General features: G+C 41.0%; 2 protein-coding genes across 8 annotated transcripts in view; one reads left to right on the top strand and one right to left on the bottom strand.

Annotated features, from left to right (window-relative positions):
- Positions 1-3,294, top strand: part of impdh1b (IMP (inosine 5'-monophosphate) dehydrogenase 1b) — a 37,116-nt gene extending 33,822 nt beyond the window's left edge. For all 7 annotated transcript variants that reach the window (XM_062064847.1, XM_062064848.1, XM_062064849.1 and 4 more), the window contains one exon: positions 2,246-3,294. In XM_062064847.1, the coding sequence (XP_061920831.1) occupies positions 2,246-2,267 (22 nt within the window). In that variant the 3' untranslated portion in view covers positions 2,268-3,294. The remainder of the gene's footprint in view (positions 1-2,245) is intronic.
- On the bottom strand, positions 1,545-25,319 carry prrt4b (proline rich transmembrane protein 4b). The gene is made up of 4 exons (XM_062064831.1): positions 25,191-25,319; positions 18,838-19,685; positions 13,199-13,300; positions 1,545-5,813 (listed from the first exon to the last, which is right to left on the bottom strand). Exons 2-4 carry the CDS (start codon positions 19,604-19,606, stop codon positions 3,832-3,834), a joined length of 2,853 nt encoding a protein of 950 aa, XP_061920815.1. The 5' UTR covers positions 19,607-19,685; positions 25,191-25,319; the 3' UTR covers positions 1,545-3,831.
- Between the last annotated feature and the right edge of the window lie 200 nt (positions 25,320-25,519).

The following is a 25,519-nucleotide window of genomic DNA, read 5'->3' on the forward strand; positions in this document are numbered from 1 at the left end:
AGAGATGTGCCGATCGATCGGCCACTGATCAGTATCAGCCGATTTTCGTAAATAGGTATATAATTGCCATTGGAGATTAATGTATTTTAATGCCAATCACAAACATCAATCTTCTCTGGCTAATGCTTTTTTTGGACTAGCGGGCCAGCAGCTATGTTTTTCCATACAGTGTGGAGCCACTTCCCTAGGATAGTAATTTTCACCTCCATTACGGCAAATGAACTGCATTTCTTAGTATCTAAGGATCATTATCATCATCAATGGAAGATGAGGCTAAACATATTACATACTGAGACAGAGCCAGGGGCAGGCATGGTAATAGCTAAGATAACCGCTAAGCTAGCTTTAAACAACAGAACAAATAAGTGCTTAGTAAAGTTTAAGGAGTGTAAATGGAAGCACATTACAGCAGAAAGTAAGCAGATAATAACATTAAATTAACAAGTAGATTAATAAGGGTTAAAGAGAAGATAATACAACAAAATTTGTTGGTGTGTCAGCATTGTCACAGTCAGTACACGACATGTAAAAAGGCAGGATCGATCCATTAATTGGTGGTGTCAATACCAACGGTAATATATGATCGATACTAGAGTGATTAATACAATATTTTAATTTTCTCAAAATCTTTCCTTTTTTTTGTTAATGTTTTCAAATTCAGAGAATAATTCCCTAGGCACAGGAATATGAAGCTAAATCAGAGTAAAAAAGTTTGTATTGAAAAAAATTATTTTGAAACCGAAAGTTATGATAAATGATAAATGGGTTATACTTGTATAGCGCTTTTCTACCTTCAAGGTACTCAAAGCGCTTTGACAGTATTTCCACATTTACCCATTCTCACACACACATTCACACACTGATGGCGGGAGCTGCCATGCAAGGCGCTAACCAGCAGCCATCAGAGGCAAAGGGTGAAGTGTCTTGCCCAAGGACACAACGGACGTGACTAGGAAGGTAGAAGGTGGGGATTGAACCCCAGTAACCAGCAACACTCCGATTGCTGGCACAGCCACTCTACCAACTTTGCCACGCCACGCCGTTCAGGATTTGGTGTTGAATTTTGAAAAATACATCAGTGTTTTCCAAATAAAAAGAGGTGAACACTTTTTTTTTAGTTTTTATATAATTTTGATTCACACTTAAAATTCTATTGAACAAAGTGTTTATTTTAATTTGTCACTTTCATATATTTTGATATTTGAGCTTGTATTTTTTTCAAAATCAGATTTTAATTTTTTTTTTTAGATTCAAATCCTTTTTTTTCAGTTTCAAATCTTGTTTTTTCAACTTCAGAAATTTGACCCTTTCTTTACATAGAGCGTGTGCGAGGGGCGTGGCATCATGACAAACCAATATATATATATATATATATATATATATATATATATATATATATATATATATATATATATATATATATATATATATATAGTGAAACCCATGAAAAGAAAATTCATGCAAAACAATTTTGGGGCAATCAAAATTATATTCGACCAGAAAAACATTTTTGTTCACTTGTATTTATTTGGAATACACTGGTGTGTTTTTCAAAATTCAACATCGAAACTTGAGCCTTCTCTTTCAAAGTTTTTTTCTAGTACAAAACTTTTGACCCTGATTTAGCTCCACACAGAAAGACTTTAAAGGAAAAAACCAAAGGGTTTAAATTAGTAGAGAGTAGTTTTTACCATTGTTTTGTTATTGTGTAGTCTTGATTAAACAATAGTATGTAATGAAAGAAAATAAGGGAGGAGTTTTAAATAATGTGTTTATATTATACAGCTGTCCTTAGCATTCACCATAAATAAATAGAAAAAATGCAGTTAATACATATGGTCGATATTTGTATCGGCAGATCTTACTCCTGGATAATCAGTATCAGAATTGGCTGATCGGAAAATCCATAACTTTTGTACCCATCTGAAATAATTCTTGGTAATCTGAATAAATCCCAGGTCTGAATAGAAACACAAGTGTTTTCCTTAAATCCACCTTAGGGAAAGTTTGGGCTTTTTTATTTTTTTACATGGGTAATTTTGGCAGATTAAAAATCCAGGTAAATGAGAATAGTTCCTGCGATGGAAAGGGGGCTTTTAACAGTGTGTAATTGCGAAACTGCGTGCACTATAGTAAGCTAACTGTTAAACACAATACACTGCAACCCAAATTCTGCATGATAGCTAACTATCAAATACAATAAACTGCAACCCTAATTGTCTTCCCTTGCATCTCACCTCGACAGCTACGAGAAGCGTCTTTACTGAGGATCAGCGCTCGACTTGACCCTATTTAAAAGTGACCAAACATTTACCCGCTACATCTGCAACCACACACCTGTGCATTCACCAAGTTCGACAGACGCTCCCTACGGGCTTCAGACTACACTCAATGTTTGGGCACTTTGCATTTGAGAAGCGGAGCATCAGGGTTTCCCAATCAAACGCACGCACACACAAGCTACTTTTTGACACAAACGTAGCGGTGCACATTAGTGTGTCATATTGTGACTCTTGAGGTACGACATCTTGTTTACTTTGGACCCCAGCCTCCCTGACGCCGCCTACAATCAGCGTCCCAACTCACTTTAACACATCGATAGCACCAAAAACTGAAAATCAGGTATGTTTCCACAAGTGGCGACTTCTTTATATGAAAAAAGTATATAGTCTTAAGCGAGGGATGCTTTGCATTGAGCTTGAAGGGTTTTGATATGCATGTTTTTTTTTTCACGGGCCAAACACGGCTGTATTTTTATTCGGCTTTGTTGTGAATGCATACGTACTGCCAAGTGTATTTATACTCTTCTTTTTGTAACCTCAATACCAAATTTAGCGGCTGTCACCTACCTTGTATTCCGCTCATTACCGCCTTTAGCTTGGTTGTTCTTTTTAGTAAATTGCTTTTACCTGATAAATGCCTTGACAAGTGGACGGGTGAACTTTTGCTCTTCGTCTTGGTTACAAAAAAACGACTAGTCGCTGTTGTTTTGCGTTTAGCCAACATTCCACCGGTTTCGTACTGGATGTCGCCTTTTTGTAAGGCTCACTTCGCGACCTTGCTAAAGTACTTCTGCTCGATTAACACGGGAAAACAATGTGCTTCTGTTCACATGTGAAGACTTACCCACTTATAGAGAATTTTTAAGCATCAGCTGTTGAGCCCAGAACTGAGACTATCTTTATAATCCAGTATTTTTTGGGAGAATATCTTGACAATACACGTTTACTCTGCAAGGAGAAATTTATTTTCCTGTTCAGTTTAGTGAATCTTGAATAAAGAACTCAAAATATACAGTGGTCTGCTGTCATATTATTCAACATACTCCAAAATACTATGATGATAAAAAACCACTTGTTATCAAATCAACTTTATTAATAAACGATTTGTGTGAATCTAAGGTATGTATGTATATCATTGAGTATAAGTTTGTAAGCAGCAGTTCATATATAAACATTTAAGACTTGCAGGAAGTTGACAGCAGAGGGTGCTGCTGCTGCTGCACAAAGTCTTGCTCCAGAGGTTATGCTGAGGTTAAAATGAGCTTCAGTAGTATTGTATAAGTGCAGAAGTAATATGAATTTGTGTTTGAATGCATTCAAAATATTTACTTCATATAAATACTGTATATAAATGAGCTGTGCGATTAAAATTTTAACTAACACACATTACAGGAAGAAAATTTGTCAAATTTACAGATTTCATTACTGTACATTATTGGCACTTCAAACAGTCATAGACATTCACCAATGACTAATAACCTTGTTTGGGCGGCTTTTGCCACCAGGCACCTGTGAAGCTGCCGTCCTGTCTTTGCTTAAGAAGAGACCATTACAAATCGATGGTCTCGCTGCAGATACTGTGCGCGTCAATCTGTCTGCAAACACTCATGAACTCCTCCTGCACCGATCGGTCCGCCTCAGACGACATGTCGAGGTCCAGGCTCTCCTGTGAGGCGGCGCCCAGTGTTTGATAATGCCTCTGTGGGTCCCCCTGCTGGAGGAGCTGACGAGCATGAGTCTTTGGGCTCGGACAGAGCACCAGTGATGAGTCCCCGATGGACGCTCGGTACGGGGAGCTGGAGGAAGAGCTCCCCCTCCAGTGCTCTGGAGATGAGCAGCTAGAAGAAGACGGAGATGGAGATGGAGGTGCGCCGACTACAACGTCTTGAGATTTATTGTGCACTTTGGAGGTTATGTCAGTGCAAGATGAAGTCCGATAAAGACCAGGATCGCAGAGGCTAGGAGGAGCACAGCTGTTGTTGGATAGGTCGCTGCTCTCATTAGGCCTTGCAGTGCTAAAGAGGCTCATGGGAAAGAGAGCTTCGCTGAAGAGGGCTTCATCTATGCTGCGGCGTAGGTTGATGGGTGACGGTGGCCTCAGGTCTGTGGTGGAATCGCTTGTGAAGGACGATGCACCTGAAGGATCACCACCACCTCCATTGGCAAGTTTGTGTGAGCCCTTCAGGTCCAAATCTACATCGAGATCTCTGTAGGCCAAAGCCCGGTTGCTGTGGTACAGGAAGTCTAGCCCGTTCAGACTGCTAGTAAGCCTGTCATCCATTAGCGTATAAAGAGGGAGGCTTTCTGTCTCCCCAAGACCGACATCAACAATGGCAAGCTTTTCCTGGTGACTCAAGCTCCACTGGTAGCTCCCAGGCAGGATAGGCGCTTTAGATGCCAGAAGTTCTGTCCAACAGCTTCCGGCAGACGGGAGCTGGTCAGAGCAGTAGACTGGTTGTGCCACCACCAGAGCCAAGGTAAGGCAGACACCCAGTTCACAGAGTCTGCAGCTAAACTGAAAAGCCCACCAGCACCACGGGTGGAAGACTTTTTCTCCCCCGGCGACACCTAGAGCGTTGAGCATCGCATACAGCTGTAGGCCTGCGCAGGCTAAACAAAACAGTGCTGAAAGACACACTGTTACGGCCGCACGATCCCAGTCTCGGCTCTCTGCAAAGGGACATCGGTTGTATCTCTCAGCAGGTGTTGGAGATGTGTTGTTCAGGTGGTAGATGTGCTTGGAATCTGCTCGCACGTAGACGTAGAACACGAAATAGGCAGCGGATAGGAAAGTGGCGAGAAAAACGAACGCTCCACGGGAGATGAGTGCAAGGAAGAGGCAGAGTGGAGGTTTCTGCTGGTAGAATTTTTGTAAAGTCACTGGACCGAATGCAGCAGCAAAGTGCAGGGCGACCAAGCAGGCCAGGAAACATGGTCTCTGGAAGGCCGAGTAGGACAGCTGCATCCTAGAGCGCATGGAGAGCAGAAGGAAAACCAAGCCGAAAGCTGCCGTCAGGCAGGGAAAAGGCGCCTCGTAGAGCATCAGTAAGGCTTTGCCGGAGGGCAAGCGGTCCTGGTGGCCATACGCGTCGTATAGGAGTGTGAAAGATCTAGTACACCCTGCGGCAAGTAGAAACAGGCTAATTAGAGCAAAGTAGCCACAGCCAGAGGGACAGCGCAAAGGCAGGCAGAGCAAGTTTAGCGCTGAGGCCAGCGTTAGCATCGCAAAGACGCAGCCGGCGCCATAAACGTGCGCCTCCCAGGCCAGGCCCCAAGCTGCCATGGCACTGTTCCAGTCCGTGTACAGCGGAACCAACATGAGAGGAGGCGAGAACACCGAAGGGCTGTTTGACTGGTTTTTGGCTGTGCTGTTTTCGGCCTTCATGACCGACAATGATGTAGGTGTCCAGTCGTCAGAGATGTTGCAGGCCTCAGATTGTTCTTTGTTGCAGTCTGGAAGTAAAGTTCCTTGTAGGGTTGACATCCAGTCTGCTGTTGTCTGGAGATTTTGTGGACTTTGTGTTGCTGTGCCTGAAAAGCAGAGAACAGAAGGACTTGTGAACCAGTGAAAGCGTTGTGACTTAAGTTGGGCATCGATGGGAAGGGTCTTGCATTCCGATTCTCCCAAATTTTTAAACGTTGGTTCCTATTTCCGATGCTTAGTCCGCCGATTGGAAGAAACCGCTGTCACAGGCGGAGAGGCCAGCTAGCACTATCTCCATACACATGTGTTACCGCTCCCCTAACTCTGTAATCCTCCATTGCGGCAAATAAACAATTTTTTTTTAAAGTAATATTATTGCGACAGGACTGTAGGACAAGGCTAAACATGTACACACAGGAAAAGAAAGCAGGAGCGGGCAAGCCAATTGCTAAGCTAGCCGCTAAACTCGCTTAATACAACAAGAAATACGTTAGTACTTGAAGATCCAAGTGTGTTCTGAGGTGGTGATCAGAAGGAGGATAATATAACAGCTGTTTAGCAGCCACTGCCAGGCATACAAGGAAGTGGAATAAGAATCAATCCATAAATCAGTAGTGTTGATACCAAGGGTAGTATCAGTATATGATCTATACAAGAGTGATTAGAGTGAATTATATTATTTTCCCAGAATCTTTTAATTAAATCGTTTTTGATATTTACAAATTTAGGGCACCAAGAGGACTTTCATGGTCAAATCCAAAGGATTTCAATGAGTTCTCTCAAGTCATTCAATAGATCGCAACTGGACTGTTTGGCTTGTCCAAGAAGACATTTCGCCTCATCCATGTGGGCTTCATCAGTTCGTGCTTGTAGACTTAGACTGGTCAAATCTAATCTAGTTTAGACTAGCTAGACCAGTTCTGACCAATCTATGATGAGAGGCGAAACATCTTCTAGGACAAACCAAACAGTCCAGTTGCGATCGATTTGAATGCCCTGAGATGACAATAACCTGGATGAATGAGAACATTTGTCGCCAAATTTCAATGAGTAATAGATCATAGTTTTTGTGTAGTTATTGTGTACTATTGACTTTGTTTTTCTCAATTGTATGTAATAAAATAATTAAAGGAACTATGTTGGAATTTTGTGTTGATATTGTTACAGAATCTATCAATAAATGGATAACTGAAAACATTTACAGTTATAAATGTGATTGACATCGGTTCAATTCACTCATGGATGATCGGAATTTGCAGGACAAAATCCTGATCGGAACATCACTACATAAACAACAGAATGTTGTGTCACTTTTATGAAAGTGTACCCCTGTGGAAATAAACGTAATAACATTTACATTAAAGTTCAAAGGATTGATATTTATATACTGCTTGAAAATAGCCCTGTGAGAAAGTCATAGTAATGTTTTTGAGCTGGCCTCTTAAAAAAAAATGGAATGGAAGATCATTGGGAACAGTAACCCAAACGAGAAACAGGAATTGTCCAATTTCGAACGATGCTCGGCACTAATTGTGACAAAGCTTGTTTGAATTGAATGTGATTCGGATTTTGTTGCACATGTTCTAGTTCTGTGATGGAAATGTGCTTCACTCGATAATGTGATATAGTCGGACCACTACGAGAGTATTTCTGGGATCTCTACGCCCCTCAACGTATACGAGGTAGCCTAATTGTGTCGCACGTGCGCAAACTCATCAGTCTTTCCGCTGCCGGCTAACCCCAGACTGCAGTAAAAAAGAACAGACTTGGTAATGGTCTCCAGAAGAACAGAATAACAACCCTCCCACTCTGCTGGTTTAGTGTTGTTTTCCGTGTAAAATGTTTCTAAAAAAAAAAAAGAAGAGCTTCAGGCAGACAGGAAACGCATGGAGAATACATTAGTACGCCCCAGACTGACCTGCAAATTGATTGGTGCTGGTTGTCTGATGTTTTTAAGCATGTGGTTTCACACCTCTTTATGGATGGCTTGTATTTGAATTTTCCCCACAACCCACCCTTTCCTGGTCCCTTAGTCCCCTTTTTTTGTTTTTTATGCCATTAAGTATGTATATTTTTTATCTTTCCAAGCCGTAACCTATCTCCTACAAATGAGAACTGCCCTGCCCGCCATGTTTAGCCCTGGGCAGGAGAAGTGCCATGCCTGCTGCTTACTGGTCCACGATGACCGAGCACTTTCACATGGAGTTAGTGTCGCTCCCTCTAAGCCTCTGGATTATTGCAGCGGGCTGCAATGACAGTGGGAGTAAATATGACACCCGAACCAAGCAGCATCTCAGCAGTTTATGAGATTGAAAACATGTTATTGCTGCCGTGATGATGTCATCCTGCCAAACGAGGCATTGACAGTAGGGGAGGTGCGACTCCAGTGTAAAACAAACAAGCAGAGCGGGTGCGGCTCTTGGACAGCGTCCGTCCGTTTGTTTGCTTTCCAGGGCGATAGCGATGCCACCCTGGGACGGTCAAGTTATTTTCCACCCCTGTCTGGACCGGGTTTTGGTGGACCATGACACTATTTGGGAATTAAGGTCATGCTGCCTAACACAATCCTGTGGTACCACAGCTCGTCACACAAAAGTCTCATTTGACTTGTTTTTTTTTAATCTTGAGGTGACTTCGTCATCCCAATGCACCTGCCATGGTTCCTCAGGGTAATGATGCCATCCTTACTCCATTTGTTTACGTGGCCACAGCGAGGGCACCTTCACACCTCCGACTTTAGTTTCGCTGCTGGCAAGTGACACATTTAAAAGATCTATTTTAGAAAAATCACTTTATTCTATTCCCGGCTAAGGAGATGTGGGTTACAGCTGCTCCTGTGAACTGGGCCACTTATTTCACCAGAGAGCCTCTTGTACTGATGCAAAAACACTCATCAAAGATCCTCTACATCAGTGGTTCTCAAACTGTCTAATGGTACATGAGTTCCATCTAGTGGTACGCCAAAGAATACCTTAATAAAATATTCAAACACAGTGTTACTATTCAAACTGTGTGTAATGTTGTAGTGGCCAAAAATATTTAATATACTTGTTAACTGCCTTGTTTTTAACTAATATTTAGGCCAACTACGCTACTGTAGCACGGTGAAACAGGGGTTAGTGCGTGTTCCTCACAGTAAAAAGGATTTGGGTTCGATCCCCGGGCTCGGAGTCTTTCTGTGTGGAGTTTGCATGTTCTCCCCGTGACTGCGTGGGTTCCCTCCGGGTACTCCGGCTTCCTCCCACCTCCAAAGACATGCACCTGGGGATAGGTTGATTGGCAACACTAAATTGGCCCTAGTGTGTGAATGTGAGTATGAATGTTGTCTGTCTATCTGTGTTGGCCCTGCGATGAGGTGGCAACTTGTCCAGGGTGTACCCCGAGTGCAGCTGGGATATGCTCCAGCACCCCCCGTGATCCCGAAAGGGACAACAGTAGAAAATGGATGGATGGATACTTGTTGAATAAAACCTTTGCCTAGTTTTTAATGAATATTTAGGCCTACTAGGCTACTATATTTTAATGTTGGTCAGTATGGTGGTACTTGGAGAGCCAAGTGTTTTCTGAGGTGGTACTTGGTGAAAAAAGTTTGGTAACCACTGCTCTAAATCAGTGTTTTTCCAACCACTGTGCCGTGAGATATTGCCTGGTGTGCCATAGAAAATGATGCAACTTCACCTAATTGGTCCAAAAATATTTTTTTGCAAATCAATAATTATAATCTGCAAATAATGTTTTGATTGATTGATTGATTGAGACTTTTATTAGTAGGTTGCACAGTGAAGTACATATTCCGTACAATTGACCACTAAATGGTAACACCCGAATAAGTTTTTCAACTTGTTTAAGTCGGGGTCCACTTAAATTGATTCATGATGCAGATATATACTATCAGATATATACTATCATCGTAATACAGTCATCACACAAGATAATCACAATGAATTATTTACATTATTTACAATCTGGTGAGGAGGGGTAGGATATGGACAGTGAGTGAGAGAGAGAGAGAGAGAGAGAGAGAGATCAGAAGGCATAAGAAAAAGTATCTGCATTTGATTGTTTACATTTGATTATTAGCAATCCGGGGAGGGTGTTAGTTTAGGGTTGTAGCTGCCTGGAGGTGAACTTTTATTGCGGTTTTGAAGGAGGATAGAGATGCCCTTTCTTTTATAACTGTTGGGAGCGCATTCCACATTGATGTGGCATAGAAAGAAAATTAGTTAAGACCTTTGTTAGTTCGGAATCTGGGTTTAACGTGGTTAGTGGAGCTCCCCCTGGTGTTGTGGTTATGGCGGTCGTTTACGTTAAGGAAGTAGTTTGACATGTACTTCGGTATCAGGGAGGTGTAGTGGATTTTATAGACTAGGCTCAGTGCAAGTTGTTTAACTCTGTCCTCCACCTTGAGCCAGCCCACTTTGGAGAAGTGGGTAGGAGTGAGGTGGGATCTGGGGTGGAGGTCTAGAAGTAACCTGACTAGCTTGTTCCGGGATGTTTGGAGTTTAGATTTGAGGGTTTTGGAGGTGCTAGGGTACCAGGAGGTGCATGCGTAATCGAAAAAGGGTTGAACGAGAGTTCCCGCCAGAATCCTCATGGTGATTTTGTTGACCAGAGAGGAGATTCTGTAGAGAAATCTCGTTCGTTGGTTAACCTTTTTGATTACCCTGGTTGCCATTTTATCACAGGAAAGGTTAGCCTCTAGAATGGAACCTAGGTAGGTGACCTCATCTTTCCTGGTGATAACAATGTCACCCACTTTTACAGTGAAGTCATTGCTCAGTGTCTGTGCTGTGTAGAGCTTGGCAGAGTAACCATGTAATACTCCATGACAGTAGTCGGAATGTGTCGGGTGAGACGAGGATGGTTTGTTGTGATCCCAATATGCGGACCACAGCGGGAGGCAGCGTGCAGGTAAAAAGGTATGTTATGCTTAAACCAAAAATAAACAAAAGGTATAGGGAAAGGAAAAGGCAATGGCTATGCAAAACGAAAGTAAAACTGAACTGGCTACAAAGTAAACAGAAACAGAATGCTGGACGACAGCAAAAACTTATGGCGTCCACAAAGTACATCCGTACATGACATGACAATCAACAATGTCCACACAAAGAAGGATAGCAACAACGTAAATAGCCTTGCTTGCTAACACAAAGCAGGTGCGCGGAATAGCGCTCAAAGGAAGACATGAAACTGCTACAGGAAAACACCAACAAAACAGGAAGGGACACCAAAATAACAGCGCAAGACAAGAACTAAAGCGCTACACACAGGAAAACACCAACAAACTCAGAATAAGGCACAACGACCTGGTGGAGTTAAATTTTTGAACGTTTCCTGCTGGTCGTGTGCCTCCGGATTTTTTTATGAAAAAAATGTGCCTTGCCTCAAAAAAGGTTGAAAAACACTGCTCTAAATGATCAAATCACTCACGCGCTCCCGTCATATAGAGCAGTGGTCCCCAACCACCGGGCCGCGGCCTGGTACCGGTCCGCGGACCGATTGGTACCGGGCCGCACAAGAAATTAAAAAAAAAAAATAATAATTTTTTTTTTTTTTTTAAATTTAATTTTTTTAATGAAATCAACATAAAAAACACAATATATACATTATATATCAATATAGACCAATACAGTCTGTAGGGATACAGTCCGTAAGCACACATGATTGTATTTAATTATGTAAAAAAAAAAAAAAAATTATTTTTTTTTAAATACACCCCCCCCCCACCGGTCCGTGGGACAAATTTTCAAGCGTTGACCGGTCCGCAGCTACAAAAAGGTTGGGGACCACTGATATAGAGGATCTTTGACAAGCACATTTGCAGTAGGCACTAAAACGAGAAAGGATTTTGTGACATAAAGGATGTTCGACTAAAAACACAAGTAATGTATAACACAGCAGCAACAATAAATATGCATGTCAAAGATTTTTCATATGATAAAATCATCAACTGTTTACTAAAGTTAAGTTAAACTTAAAGTACCAATGATTGTCACACACACACTAGGTGTGGTGAAATTTGTCCTCTGCATTTGACCCATCCCCTTGGGGAGCAGTGGGCAGCAGCGGCGCCGCGCCCGGGAATCATTTTGGTGATTTAACCCCCAATTCCAACCCTTGATGATGAGTGCCAAGCAGGGAGGTAATGGGTCCCATTTTTATAGTCTTTGGTATGACTCGGCTGGGATTTGAACTCCAACCTACCGATCTCAGGACGGACACTCTAACCACTAGAACAATGTTTTTCAAATATCTTCTATAAAGGTCAGTGTATGTTTTGGCCATTGAATTTTCTCTTTATAAATGGAAATTGAAAAACAAAAAAACACAGCTTTATTTGAATTTAGTTTTAAAAAGCAATAGCTATTAAAAAAAAACAAAAAAACTTTGATTTTCATTTTATAATTCATAAAAGATAAATGAAGATCCCCAGTGAACAGAAAGAAGAAGAAATATGACCAAAACAGATGTTTTGTTTTACAGTCTGACACCGGAGGTTTTTATTTTCAAAGTAAAAGCGGGGAGACTACAGTACCCGTGTGTCTGGCTAAAATGTATTTGGAGCCCCACACAGAAATGATTCTACACATGTCACAATGAGGACTGACATATACAGATATCTATACACACAACATACAAAAGTGGAGGCAAAAAGGATTTGATCACGCATCATAGTACAGATTTTCTTACAGGCCAGTCCGTGGTCCTGTCTTTAAAATCACTACTTTCAGTTTTGGAGTTGGAATATAAGAACACATCCTGAGTTTCTGTTGATATGTGCGTAGATATTTCTGTAGATGTCAGTGCTCATTGTGCCATATCCAAAAATATTATAAACATTTTAGCCACAGTCACACAGGCATTTAGTAATCATTCCCTCTTTTACTTTGAAAATAAAACTTTCGGTGTCTGCAAATGAAAAAAACATCTGTTTTGTTCCGTATTTTTTTGTTCCTGTTTACTGAGGATTTTCATTTTTCTTTTTTGTAATATAAAGTGAAAATCAAACCGTTTTTTACGACTTTATTTAAAGATCCTTAATATGACTAAATCATCTACTGTTACTGCAAACATGATGGTCAAAACAAGATGATTCGGTCAAATAAAGGATCTTTGACTAGCACTTTCAACATGACTTGCTTTTTCAGGACGTATTACAAAAATGCTAGTCAAAGATCCTCCATATGACAGGATTACTGTAGTGTTTTTTATGACTGCTAAAGCCCTCGTCAAAGATCCTTTACAGTATATGTAAAAAACATTCACTGTTTTATGGACCTACTGCAAAAACACGGGGGCCCTCCTGTCATATAGAGGATCTTAGACGAGCATTTTTGCGGTAGGTTTTTATAAAGTTTGCCATATAAAGGATCTTTGACGCTGATTGTATATTCGATGGAGCGTTTATAAATCATCATGGAAGCAATTGGCGAGGTTGCTCGTTATGACTCATGCAGTTAAAAGGGCAGGACTTTGAAGAAACTTAGCTCACCTGCATTCACCGGCGACGATGTTGTCAGCTTTGGCGCTGAATCACCCGCCGTGCGGCCATCAGCGTTTGCGGCACCTTCCTCATCCGCCTGATCCGCCTTAGCTGTGAAGACACAAGCGGTGTAAGCTTCAAAGCGAAATGACACAACAGCACAGGGCTGCAAAAGAGAAAGCGGAAGCAACTATATACTGTATCTTAACCCAGTTCTGTCAAACGGGTTGGCCTCGCCATCGTCCTCTTAGCTGAAGCGAGTCATCCATGGCGCTGTGGTCTGCGTCTCTGCCGTCTGATTGCGTTGACATTTAGAGACGGTTGTGCACTTATTGAATCTTCTAGTTGGAGAAGCAAGACCGGCCGATTTCCTGATCGTATCGAGGTCATGTAAACGTCTCGTCATTCTTACTTAAAACCTCCTGAGAATGTTTCTTTTGTCAGAGTTACACCTTTCAGAACAAACTACCGTCATTTCTATTGAGAGTTTGAGTTTTGAGTTTATTTCGAACATGCAAGTATAAAACATGATGCATCATAATTTCCAAGTTCTCTTTTCAACATGTTTGAAAAGGAGTAGGAAGAAGCAGAGCTTATTTAATCCTACCCCTTTTCTTTTACATAACAGTTGCTAAAACTTTTGTTCACTTCCTGTTCTCAACTTATTCACAATATACTCCATAAGTAATCACAATAAAAATAAATAATATTCGGTGAAGTAAGTTACATTTCATATGGAGAGATGAGTAAGATTATTTTGAAAATGAACGGATGGATGGATGAAATAAATTCAGAATGTTTATCATGGTTCTTCTTTGTACTTTGTAAACACTTTAAGTTTGAAGAGTTTCTTGAAGTGGATCATATTAGTGCATTTGATTGCTTTGCTTAATCCATTCCATAATTGAATTCCGCATACAGATATACTGAAGGTCTTAAGTGTTGTACGTGCATACAAAGATTATATTTCTCTTTTGTTGAGAAGAATTGTTGTATATTCTTGGGTAGCAAATTATAGTTTGCTTTGTGTATAATTTTAGCTGTTTGCAAATTCACTATGTCGTGGAATTTCAGTATTTTCGATTCAATAAAGTGTTTGTATGTTCTCTATATCCAACATTATGTATTATTCTAACTGATATTTTTTGTAACACCGTTAATGAATGAAGTGTACTTTTGTAGTTAGTTACACAATAACTCAGATATGGTAACACTAGTGAGCAGTAGAGAATATGAAGTGCTTTTATGTCTAGAACATGTTTTGCTTTATTCATTATTGACGTGTTTCTTGCTACTTTATGTTGTTTTAAGGTTGTATATTTATGTTTATGTTATGTTTATGTATATTTATGTTTATGTATATCGTATATTTATGTTTTTTAAGGTTGTATATTTTTACATGAGATTTCCAGTTCAATTTATCATCAGTCATTATACCTAGAAATTTGGTTTAATTCACTCTTTGAATTTCTATTCCGTCTATTTGTGTTTGACTTTCTCTTCTACTGTTACCAAATAGCATTATTTTAGTTTTACTGAGATTCAAAGATAGTCTGTTTTTGTCAAACCATCTTTTTTATTTGTTCATTTCTTCTGTTATTATTTGTATTATCTTCTGTGTGTTCTCTCCTGAACAAAACGCAGTTGTATCGTCCGCAAATAATACTAACTTTAAATCTTTTGTAACTTTACAAATGTCATTTATATAGAGATTGAATAATTTTGGTCCTAGTATTGATCCCTGAGGTACACCACAGGATATATGTAGCGTTGTAGATGTGTGTTCGCCCAGCTTCACGTATTGTTTCCTGTTCTTTAAATAACTTCTTATACAGTTTAAGACTAGCCCTCTGATGCCATATTGTTCTAGTTTTTTGATTTAGAGCACACCTAAATTTAAAGCCCACTCACCTAATATTTGGACAAATCAAATGTTGTACATTTATTGGCCACACACATCTATAGGCCGCAGGTGTACACATTGAAACATGAAATATTTACACAGGCACAAATTTAACAAAAGACAGTAGGTAGCCTACTTGATAAGTCATTGAGCGGGGTCGTCAAGGTTGATTCGTTTGGCAATTTTTTTTTAAGGTCTCGTTTTCGCTCTCACTTTAGTCTTGATTTGGATCGGCTCTGGGCTCTTGACGTCTTTGGCGTGTGGCAGTCCTGTCTTCTGAGGCCCATTAGTGGGGGTGGATTTCCGTTCCATGCAGCTGTTAACTTTTTTGATGGCCAGGTCTTCGGCTGTGTGGGGCTGCGCCTTGTGCATTTCTCGTGTCTTCTCCGTGAGGATGAGTGCATAACGCACTAAATGGCTGGATGATTGTGTGAGTGCGTTTGATTTCATGTGAACAATTTCATTGGTCTGGTGAGACGACGCTAAATGTATTGTAAACCCGAAAAAAATCCATAAATTAGCCGCAGCATTGGATAAAGCACAGGGTTCGAAGCGTGGGGGAAAAAGTAGCGGTTTATAGTCCGGGTATTATGGTAGTCCTGTTATGCAAAACACAAACGTCCACTGCAGAGGACGCTGGTAGTGATGGGTAAACGTGTCTTCAGTGAATGTGTGGCACACTCACTGGCTGTATTGACACTGCACTGTTGCGGTTTTTAATCTGCTGGATTAAAAAAGTCCTGCAGATATAATCGTTTTTTTACATACAGCTGTGCAGAAAGTAAACAGGAAAATAATATTTACCTTATGTTACACTAAAAGATCAAAATCACCCAATTTTTCCCTTTTTTTTTTTTTTTTTAGTTCCTTTTAGACCAGGGGTGTCCAAACTTTTCCCACTGAGGGGGCCATTTTGATATTTTTCATTTTCAAACCACAACAAAATATATGGATTTTTTTATTTATTTTACCTTTAGGGGTCCCGGGGACCATAGAGGGTCTCAGTCATTAAAATGTTAAAAATAAGTCAGATTATTATTTTTTTTAAATTATTTAACGCTTACAGTAAATCTCTATCTCAACTTCAAGTTGATATAAAGTAATACAAATTAAAAAAAAATGTTTTATGGCTTTTCTGTCAAAAACAACTTAGTTTTTTTAATAGTAAAACTGAAATATGCAGTATTTAGTAATTAGAGCCCTAAAAGATCAATATTGCAGGACACCATTGATTTTAATTATTTCATATTTTTTAGTAATCACAGTGAAAAGATAAATAAAAAATCACTAAATATATTTGGGATCCAAAAGGTGCCCCACTCATAAAGTGATACATTTTTATTAGGTTTTTCTTTTACTTCCAACACTTAAGTTACGAGATCAACTTCAGATATATCTGTCGATTTTATGCTGGAACTATTATTTTGTTTGTTTTATGCACTTTTGTCAAAGAAAACTTTAATATTTTTATATGGCTACTACACAATATATGTAATATTACATAAAACATTTTAAAGTGAAATATTTGAAGTAATTGGAGCTCTGAAAATAATTCATTATAACATGGATTTTTTTGTCTTTTTTTTTTTTTTTGAGCAATGGCAAAAAAAGAAAAATAAAGAAAGACAAAAGAAAAAAAAACAGCCGGCATGGCAGCTTTTCTGTCAACATTGCAACTTTTTCTCGTTAGATTTCACCTCATTCCACTTTTTTTAATGTTCTTTTATTTTTACAATAGTATTTCCAGAATGTGTGGCGGGCCGGTAAACAATTAGCTGCGCGCCGCAAATGGCCCCCGGGCCGCACTTTGGACACCCCTGTTTTAGACAGATGATAATGATGAAAACCGGCACACCTCTCATCTGACTTCTTGAAATTGCAACTGTCACTCCTGAGTCAAAACGAGCGCTTTCTGATGAACCCAGTTTGGCGCACGGCAGTCAAATCTGTGACATTTTTTTTCTTCAAGTGACACACATTGAGGGACCCAGTGTTTCGTAATGTACCAATGTACCATTTGGCCCATGACCAGACGTTGGTTTTCGGGAGGAATATCTAAACAAACAAAAATGAGTTGGGCTGATTCTAACCCCGCCTCCCACTGGATGTTGTCAGTGTTCCTCAGCCTTCAAGGACACAGATCAATTAGAATGCCGGTGATGAAGGTCGTTTGAAACACTGTGGTACAACCTTTTCCCTTCAATTCAAAGCTCCTCCTTGTCCAAACACCTCAGCCTTCAAAGCATCATTGTCGGGATTTATGTTTTGCACAAAGCTGACAAAAAGGCGAGGGAAACAACGGGAGCATGTTCAGCATTGGTGAACAGCGGCTGGCGAGCGCACGGTCCCAGCGGAGTAACGGCTGGTTTCGCTGAGTGTGCGCTTGGAATACTGATCCAAAGCAGCCACCCCCCAGCCCCCCCTTGATCCCCATCCTCCCTGCACCCTTTTCTGCCGTGTGTCACCACATGGAACACAGGCAGGGACATAGCAGGTTATACCTCCCACTGAGTGCTTGTATCATCAGATGGTTAGCAACCCCCTCCATCTTGAATTCATAGACTCATCAGCTTTGCAGTTTTGAAGACCAATCTCTGACCCAACGTGAATAACAGGGTCTTCTCTTGGACCCGTATGATGCACAGACACAGCGGGGACACATTTCTTCAATGAGCAGTGCGTTGCAGGATTTCGCTGGCCTTTTTTACGATTGTCGCGGCCTAAAATGCCTTTTATTTTGCAGACGCTTTTTCAGAAAGTTGCGATGTTTTGAGGCTAGTTTTTTTTTCTCAATAATGTTGAACCAACCTGTGATTTCATGAATTTGTTATCAGTGTTTGAAGTGGTCTTTGTCATTTGAATCTTAAAAAGTACATAATTGCAACAACAATTGGGGAAAAATACTGTGTTGATGTTTTACTCGTTTTTTTAATACATGTTGAAGATGAACAAAAAACGTTATGGAACATAAAAGGAGAATGTCTGCAAATTGTGGACGAGATAGCAAATAGCGAACATTAAGGAAGCTTTTGGTGGTTTCTTTCTGTAATTATAATTATTTATTACTATTAGTTATAATGAATTAAAACAGTACAGTAATGTTGCCATCTAGTGTCTACTTTAAAGTCTGTCAAACAAGAAACAAGTATTGATTAGACCAGTGGTCCCCAACCTTTTTCCTTTTTGTAGCTGCGGACCGGTCAACGCTTGAAAATTTGTCCCGCGGACCGGGGGGGGATTTTTTAAATGTTTTTATTTTTTCTTAAATAAATACAATCATGTGTGCTTACGGACTGTATCCCTGCAGACTGTATTGATCTATATTGATATATATTGTATATATTGTGTTTTTTATGTTGATTTAATTTTAAAAAAAAATATATTTTTATTTTTTTTTTTATTTCTTGTGCGGCCCGGTACCAATCGGTAGTGGTTGGGGACCACTGGATTAGACAGTTGACATGTGGTTTGGAGCTCTGCTCAGAGACAAATTCAATTGGCGAAAATAACTTTGATTAGCTAAAATATGCGGGAAAGTTTCGAGGCCATGCACAATTTGCAGGGGTTGGTTAAATACGCGTCAATTGGCGCAATCACAAGGGTTCAAAAAAATCGCTAAAGCTGCTAGCAATTTTTTAACAAGATCTTTTTCAGAAACACCTATTGATCAGCCTATTGACCTCTTGTCCGCGTATGATCGATCATCTCTTTTCAGTCGTTATTGATTGCTTTGACTTTTGCTCACCTCCTGTTGTCGGGGCGTCAACCTTTTCACTTGTCACCCTTTGGTAGTCAGCCGCAGTTGGGGAGACGTCAATGGTGATCACCCCCGGTGGTTCCTCTGGTGAAACCGTCACGCTCTGACTGAGATGACTTTCTGTTGGGTCTGTCTTGAGGAGTCTTAAAGTGATTCCTCTTCCTGGGTTTATTGTTGTTGTTTGGACCTCTTTAGAAGTCATAACAGTAAAAACCGTGGTTTCTGGCGCTAATGTCGCCGAGATCTGTCTGACAATTTCGGTAGTGCGTGTCTCATTTTGTTCTGGCGTGCTTGTGCTGGTGGGACTTTCGGTGTAGGGAGCGTTTGTGATCTGTGTGGGAGAGTCTGAGTCTGCAACAAGAGGGTCCTTGTCTGGAAGATGTGACGTTCCTGTCGGGAGCATTTCAGTTCTTATCTTTGTCACGCTGGTCAGGAACCCTTGAGTGGATTCTGTGGGAGGGTCACGGGCTTCGTAAAGGCTCCCATCTCCCGATCCCGAGTGTTCCTGCAAGCTATCCATTGGTTCCAACAGATCTTTAGAGCTTGTTGTCAACTCAGCCTTGGTGTTACCGTCTGAAGGATAAAAAGGGAAACGGAACGGCAGCTTGGGCAGCGTCGGGGTCCACCAGTAAGACTTCTTCTTCTCTCTTGTCGAAGGCGTTGATCCCCAAGGAGCCTCTTCGTCCGCAAAGGCCTGCTGGTGCAGTAGGAGGAGACACCAGCAGCACACAGCTAAGGTCCGGCGCAGGCGAGGCATGCTGTCGTCAGTGCTTGGCGAGTCGCTCACATGTTGTTCCCTCGTGGCTGCTTCGGCACCCTTTTTACGGCGGAATGACCTAGAAGACAAACAGGACATTTGAACATTTCACATGGCTCTGTTTGCCACCTCGCTGCAGGCCCTTAAGTATGACTGACGCCCTCAGTTAGTGGTTTCCTTTTCTGGTCACTGTGTACGTTTCAGACCCGACCAATTAGAGACGTTAGTTCTCCGTCCAAGAAGCGGTCAGGAAATAAATATAGTGAAGGCAGGAGGCTGTAGAAAAACAGAGGCACCTCGTTTTCTCTCTTTTGTGGTTCAAAGTCACTCGACTGTTGCCTGAGTGAAAAGACCGGGGCACCAATGGAATGTCCCCCTGGGAGAACAACAACCTGTATCCCCCTAAAGACCCCCAGCCCCCCCCCCCCCCGCCCAGCCTTTCCCTGCTGCTTCTCAATCTCTAACGTGTGGGAGGCGACTATTCAGAGACCTTGTCCGACGTTTACTCCCCGTTATTTTATCTAAAACTCTCCCAGCTTAGCCCACACAATCCCTAGTTTTAGACTTGTATCAGTACAGCATGAAAGCCAGCACAATGGAGATGTTTTTAGTTCCGAGCACAAGCGGTCCACCTACTCGTACGGCTGAACGTGAGGGCAGTCTTGCACTTGTGGGCCCACGCACGCACGCACACACACACACACACACACACACACACACACACACACACACACACACCCACAAACACGTTCTACATTTCTAGAAAGATGCCTTGAATGATTTTCTCTCATTGCCAGTCATTATTTGTTTTTCTCACGTTTGTGTCCCCTTGACTCGGCATCAGCAAAATGATTTTATTTCCCACATGCGTCTACTTCACTTTTTATTTTTCTTCCAACGCTTCATTTCCTGCCTGGTCTTATCTATTCGCATTATTAGCACCGTTGTTTTTGTTTGCAGTGGTACCTCGGTTTTCATTTCCATTGCAGAAAGATCAGCAAAAACTTAAGAGCGTCCCAATCCAATATTGATATTGGTCCGTTATCAGGAAAGAAAATCCGATATCGCCTTGCATCTGTAATCTCTGATACAAGCAGTCCTGCAGCGTGTTTAATTGTGCAAAGCCAGACAGCCAGTTAACATCTAAATGTCCTCCAATAAGCACAATAGGTTGGTCCTTTCTTCTATTTTAGTCAAGTCCTTTACAAAAGGTAAACATGGTAGGTTATAGGCTACTATGAGCTATCAGCTACACAGCAGCTAAGCACACAATAGCCCACAAGGTAGACTTCCGCAATAAGTGTCATTAATTGAACAATATAGCAGTGTAGAACTGCACCTTTTGGTCAATAAAAACAAGTTAACATAAGGAATTTTCTATTCACAAGGTGTCACCAAAACGTAACACCTAATTTCAAAAGCATAAATCTGCCATGAATCTCCGAGTAATTTCCCTTGATCAAACTTTTTCTAACATTCCACACTACAAAATAATAAAACTATGTAATATGATTCCTGCTGATATCATATCGGATCATTATTGCTTTCAGCCAACACGAAAGGCTCCAATATTGGTAACGTATTGGAGGTAAAGTCATATCAGTACACCTCTACTGGAAGGTAGCAGCTACACAACATCTTTGATTGATTGATTTAAACTTTTATTAGTAGAATGCACAGTACAGTACATATTCCGTACAATTGACCACGCAATGGTAACACCCGAATAAGTTTTTCAACTTGTTTAAGTCGGGGTCCACATTAATCAATTCATGTTAAAAGCACACAAGCTGGACATACCGTATGTAAACGTAAGTGTCCTTCATTGAACAATACTGCAGTCTAAAACAGCACATTTGTCAATATAAACAAGTATCAAATAATCATAGTTGCATATTACTTACACATACAAAGTTTCCAAGGCAGAAGCGTATTAGAAAGTATCCAACAAATGTGTCCGCATCATTCAACTAACTGCAACATGATCTTCCATCCATCCATTACCTACCGCTTGTCCCTCTTGGGGTCCCAGGGGCTGGAGGATTTTAACTTAATGAATTACTGGGACCACTATGTGTCGCCAAAAAAGCCTCCCAAAAAAACAATTACCACTCCAGTTCAACTTAAGACAACATAGGCCTTGGGGTTAGAGTCTCCACACTGAGATCGGTAGGTCGTGAGTTCAAACTATAAATATGGGACCCATTACCTCCCTGCTTGGCACTCAGCATCAAGGGTTGGAATTGGGGGTTAAATCACCAAAAATGATTCCCGAGCGCGGCCACCGCTGCTGCTCACTGCTCCCCTCACCTCCCAGGCGGTGGAACAAGGTGATGGGTCAAACGCAGAGAGTAACCTCTACCTGATCTAAACCAAAATTGATCCCCAGCAACTCTTCGAAGCATCAAACAGGTTTATATGTGGTTATAGTGTATACTGTATATATTTTCTCATTCTGTTTTGCACACTCTTGGAGTCAACATGTGCATAGTCATGTACTGTACATAGTGTATATACCCCCCCCCCCCCCCCCCCGCCCCCATTTTTTGGTATATGTTGTTTTTCAAATCACCTGACATGTATACTGTGTATAAATATGTACATCATTTTTCCTTTTATGTAATTGTTTATATACATGTTACAGGTTATATATATTTTATTATTGAATGTATCAAATGTGATAAATATGTAATGGACCACAATGAAAACAACCCTTTTGGCTTTTTGTGCCATCCATTTGCCTTTTTAAAGCATTACATGGATTCAATTCTTTAAGATTTCAATCAATCAATCAATCAGACCTAGTGCGTGTGTGTGTGTGTGTGTGACTATCAGTGGTACTTTACTTTAATAAGTCCATTCCAGACGGTTATTAATAAATAGGTTAGTGTTTTTCATACATTGATTTGATCATACCTTTTCTAACATTCCGTACTATGAAATAATACAAGTATGTACTACGATTCCTGCTGATATCTGACCAGATCAATACCGCTATCAGTCATTACTAAAATCGATATCATATCGGAAGTGAAAAAGTAGTATCGGGCCACGCCTAACAAAAAACAATGCAAATATCCCATACAATCGATAGATAGATAGATAGATATATACGTAGATAGATAGTACTTTATTGATTCCTTCAGGAGAGTTGCCTCAGGAAAATTAAAAAGTTAATGTCCATCCAATGAATCTGCTCCACTTTCGTGGTATCTCAGTCTAAACTCCAGCTAAGCTAACTGGTTAGCGACCAGCTTCTCGGACCCCCAAACAACAACAACACCCTACTCTTTTTTTTTTATTGGGCCTTTTAAACTTTCCACATCATCAAGTTCCAGCCTATATATAAGGCTCATTGTGTGCTGTGACAGGGAGCAGAAGAATTTACAATTCCCTCCAACCAAGCAGGGCTATAAACAAAAAAAACCCAGACCTTGACGTGCAGTCGTCGCATTCAACAGCTCTAAAAAGTCAACAGAGCAGCAGTCAGTCGGCGTGCTTGTCATCTGCACTTTGCTGACACTTTCATGAGGTGCGCAAAATGACCTCCAATCAGCTTCTTAGCGTCTCGATGAATGAATCAGCACAACATCGGCTGCACCTGCTCGGTGCTGCTTTTTCTGGACTTTTTTTTGTCATCTCAGTGCATCCTAAAAGTGTTTGATGGGATTGAGGTCAGGGCTCAAGTCGAGTGAGACAAAAACTTCCTTGAAGTGTTCCCACACTGCTGGGAGACATACCAATGGTCCTTATAAAGCATCTTGGACTAGCATTTTTGCACTCACTTCTTAAAAACGGCAAAGTGTTCCTCTGTTAAAGAACATCTTTGACTTGTGTTTTTTGCAGTAGGTCCTTGAAAACAGCAGATCACTCCTGTCGTCATCTAGATCAGTGTTTTTCAACCATTAGTGTGCCGTCAGATACAGTCTGGTGTGCCGTGGGAGATTATGCAGTTTCACCTATTTGGGTTAAAAATATTTTTTGCAAACCTGTTATTATAATCTGCAAATAGTGTGTTGGTGCTGTCTAGAGATCGGCAGAGTAACCATGTCATACAGGACCATACCATATCAGTGGGTGGAAGCCGGTAGCTAATTGCTTTTTAGATGTCGGGAACACGTCGTGGTTTGGCGTGATCACAATATGCAGGCGACAGCGGGAGACATTGTGCAGGTAAAAAGGTATCTAATGCTTAAACCAAAAATAAGGCGAGTGCCCCTAAGAAAAGGCATTAAAGCTTAGGGGTGGCTATGCAGAATGAAACTACAACTGAACTGGCTACAAAGTAAACACAAACAGAATGCTGGACGACAGCAAAGACTTACTGTGCAGCAAAGACGGCATCCACAATGTACATCCGAACATGACATGACAATCAACAATGTCCCCACAAAGAAGGATAAAAACAATTGAAATATTCTTGATTGCTAAAACAAAGCAGGTGTGGGGAATAGCGGTCAAGGAAGACATGAACCTGCTCCAGGAAAATACCAAAAAAAGAGAAAAAGCCACCAAAATAGGAGCGCGAGACAAAAACTAAAACACGACACACAGGAAAACAGCAAAAAACTCAAAATAAATCACGGTGTGATGTGACAGGTCGTGACAGTACACCTACTTTGAGACAAGAGCTATAGTGATGCATTATTATGGTTTAAAGTCATATCCAACAATTGCGACAACGACTTTTTACTGTCAATATCGGCTGCAGAGTTTCAGTTTTTAATGATTTCTGCTGGTGGTGTGCCTCCGCATTTTTTCAATGAAAAAAATGTGCTTTGGCCTTAACCAAAGGTTGAAAAACACTGACCTACAGGATCTTTGAATTAGGTGTTTTACAGGGGATCCTTAAAAACAGCAGAGCGCTCCAACTTTACCAGCATTTTATTGCAAAAAACGCAATATTATCCTGTTACACAGACAATCTTTGTCTAGCGTTTTTTTTTTTTGCAGTAGATCTTCGAAAACGGCAGGATGATTCTGTCATATAATAGAGGATCTTTGACTGGCTTTTTTTTATTTTTTTTGGAATTAAATCCTCCAAAACAGCATATTGCTCTTGTCACATAGCGGATCTTTGACTAGCGTGTAGTTTCCAGGCTGTGTGACGGGCCAAATAGTGATGCTAGTTATCTTCAGTGACGTGTATGCTCACATTAGTCAATAGTTCCTGGATGTTATCGATTATGACACATCCGCTGGTCCTTAAACAGCCAATAGTGTTGTCATGTCGCTCACAGGCTTTACAGCAGATTAATCGCTGACGTGTTCTAATCTGCGCCGTTTCCTCCGCATGCCGACTAGTTTTTAGTCACCGCTTTCTTCACGCTATAACCTGTTGATGGCCCCCCCACCCCCCCTCATAAACATGAAACCTATCCATCCGTCTGACTTGATGAATGCACTGGAGGTGCTCTCACACCTGCTGTGCTGACAGCTGGAGAAGCCACGCTAATCCCGGGATTAGCACACCTTGACCAAGCCTTGCCGGTCGCATTTCTGCTGTTGTGTCTACCACACACACACACACACACACACACACACACACATTCATCATGTTAGATGGGTGACGTGCCAAGCTTACCTGTGCAGAAGATGTTGATAGGAAGCAGAATCCTCACACAGTGATGATGTGTGTGTGTGTGCGTGTGTGTGTGCGTGTGTGTGTGTGTGTGTGTGTGTGTGTGCTCTGCAGGAGAGACTGTTGTTGTGTTGTGTGTCAGCGTGAATCCTCTGCATGGACTTGTAGCCTCCCTTATTCTCTATCTATCTCTCTCACACACACTCTCTCTCTCTTTTTCTCTCTCTCCGTCCTTGCTCTCGCTCGCTCGTCCCTCACTGAGCTATTTTATCATCAGCTGCTGGAAAAACAACAAAAACCATTTGGGGAAAACAAGATAAAATAATAGAAAA

The sequence above is a fragment of the Entelurus aequoreus genome, linkage group LG12, assembly GCF_033978785.1.
Source record: "Entelurus aequoreus isolate RoL-2023_Sb linkage group LG12, RoL_Eaeq_v1.1, whole genome shotgun sequence".
Classification (NCBI taxonomy): Eukaryota; Metazoa; Chordata; class Actinopteri; order Syngnathiformes; family Syngnathidae; genus Entelurus; species Entelurus aequoreus.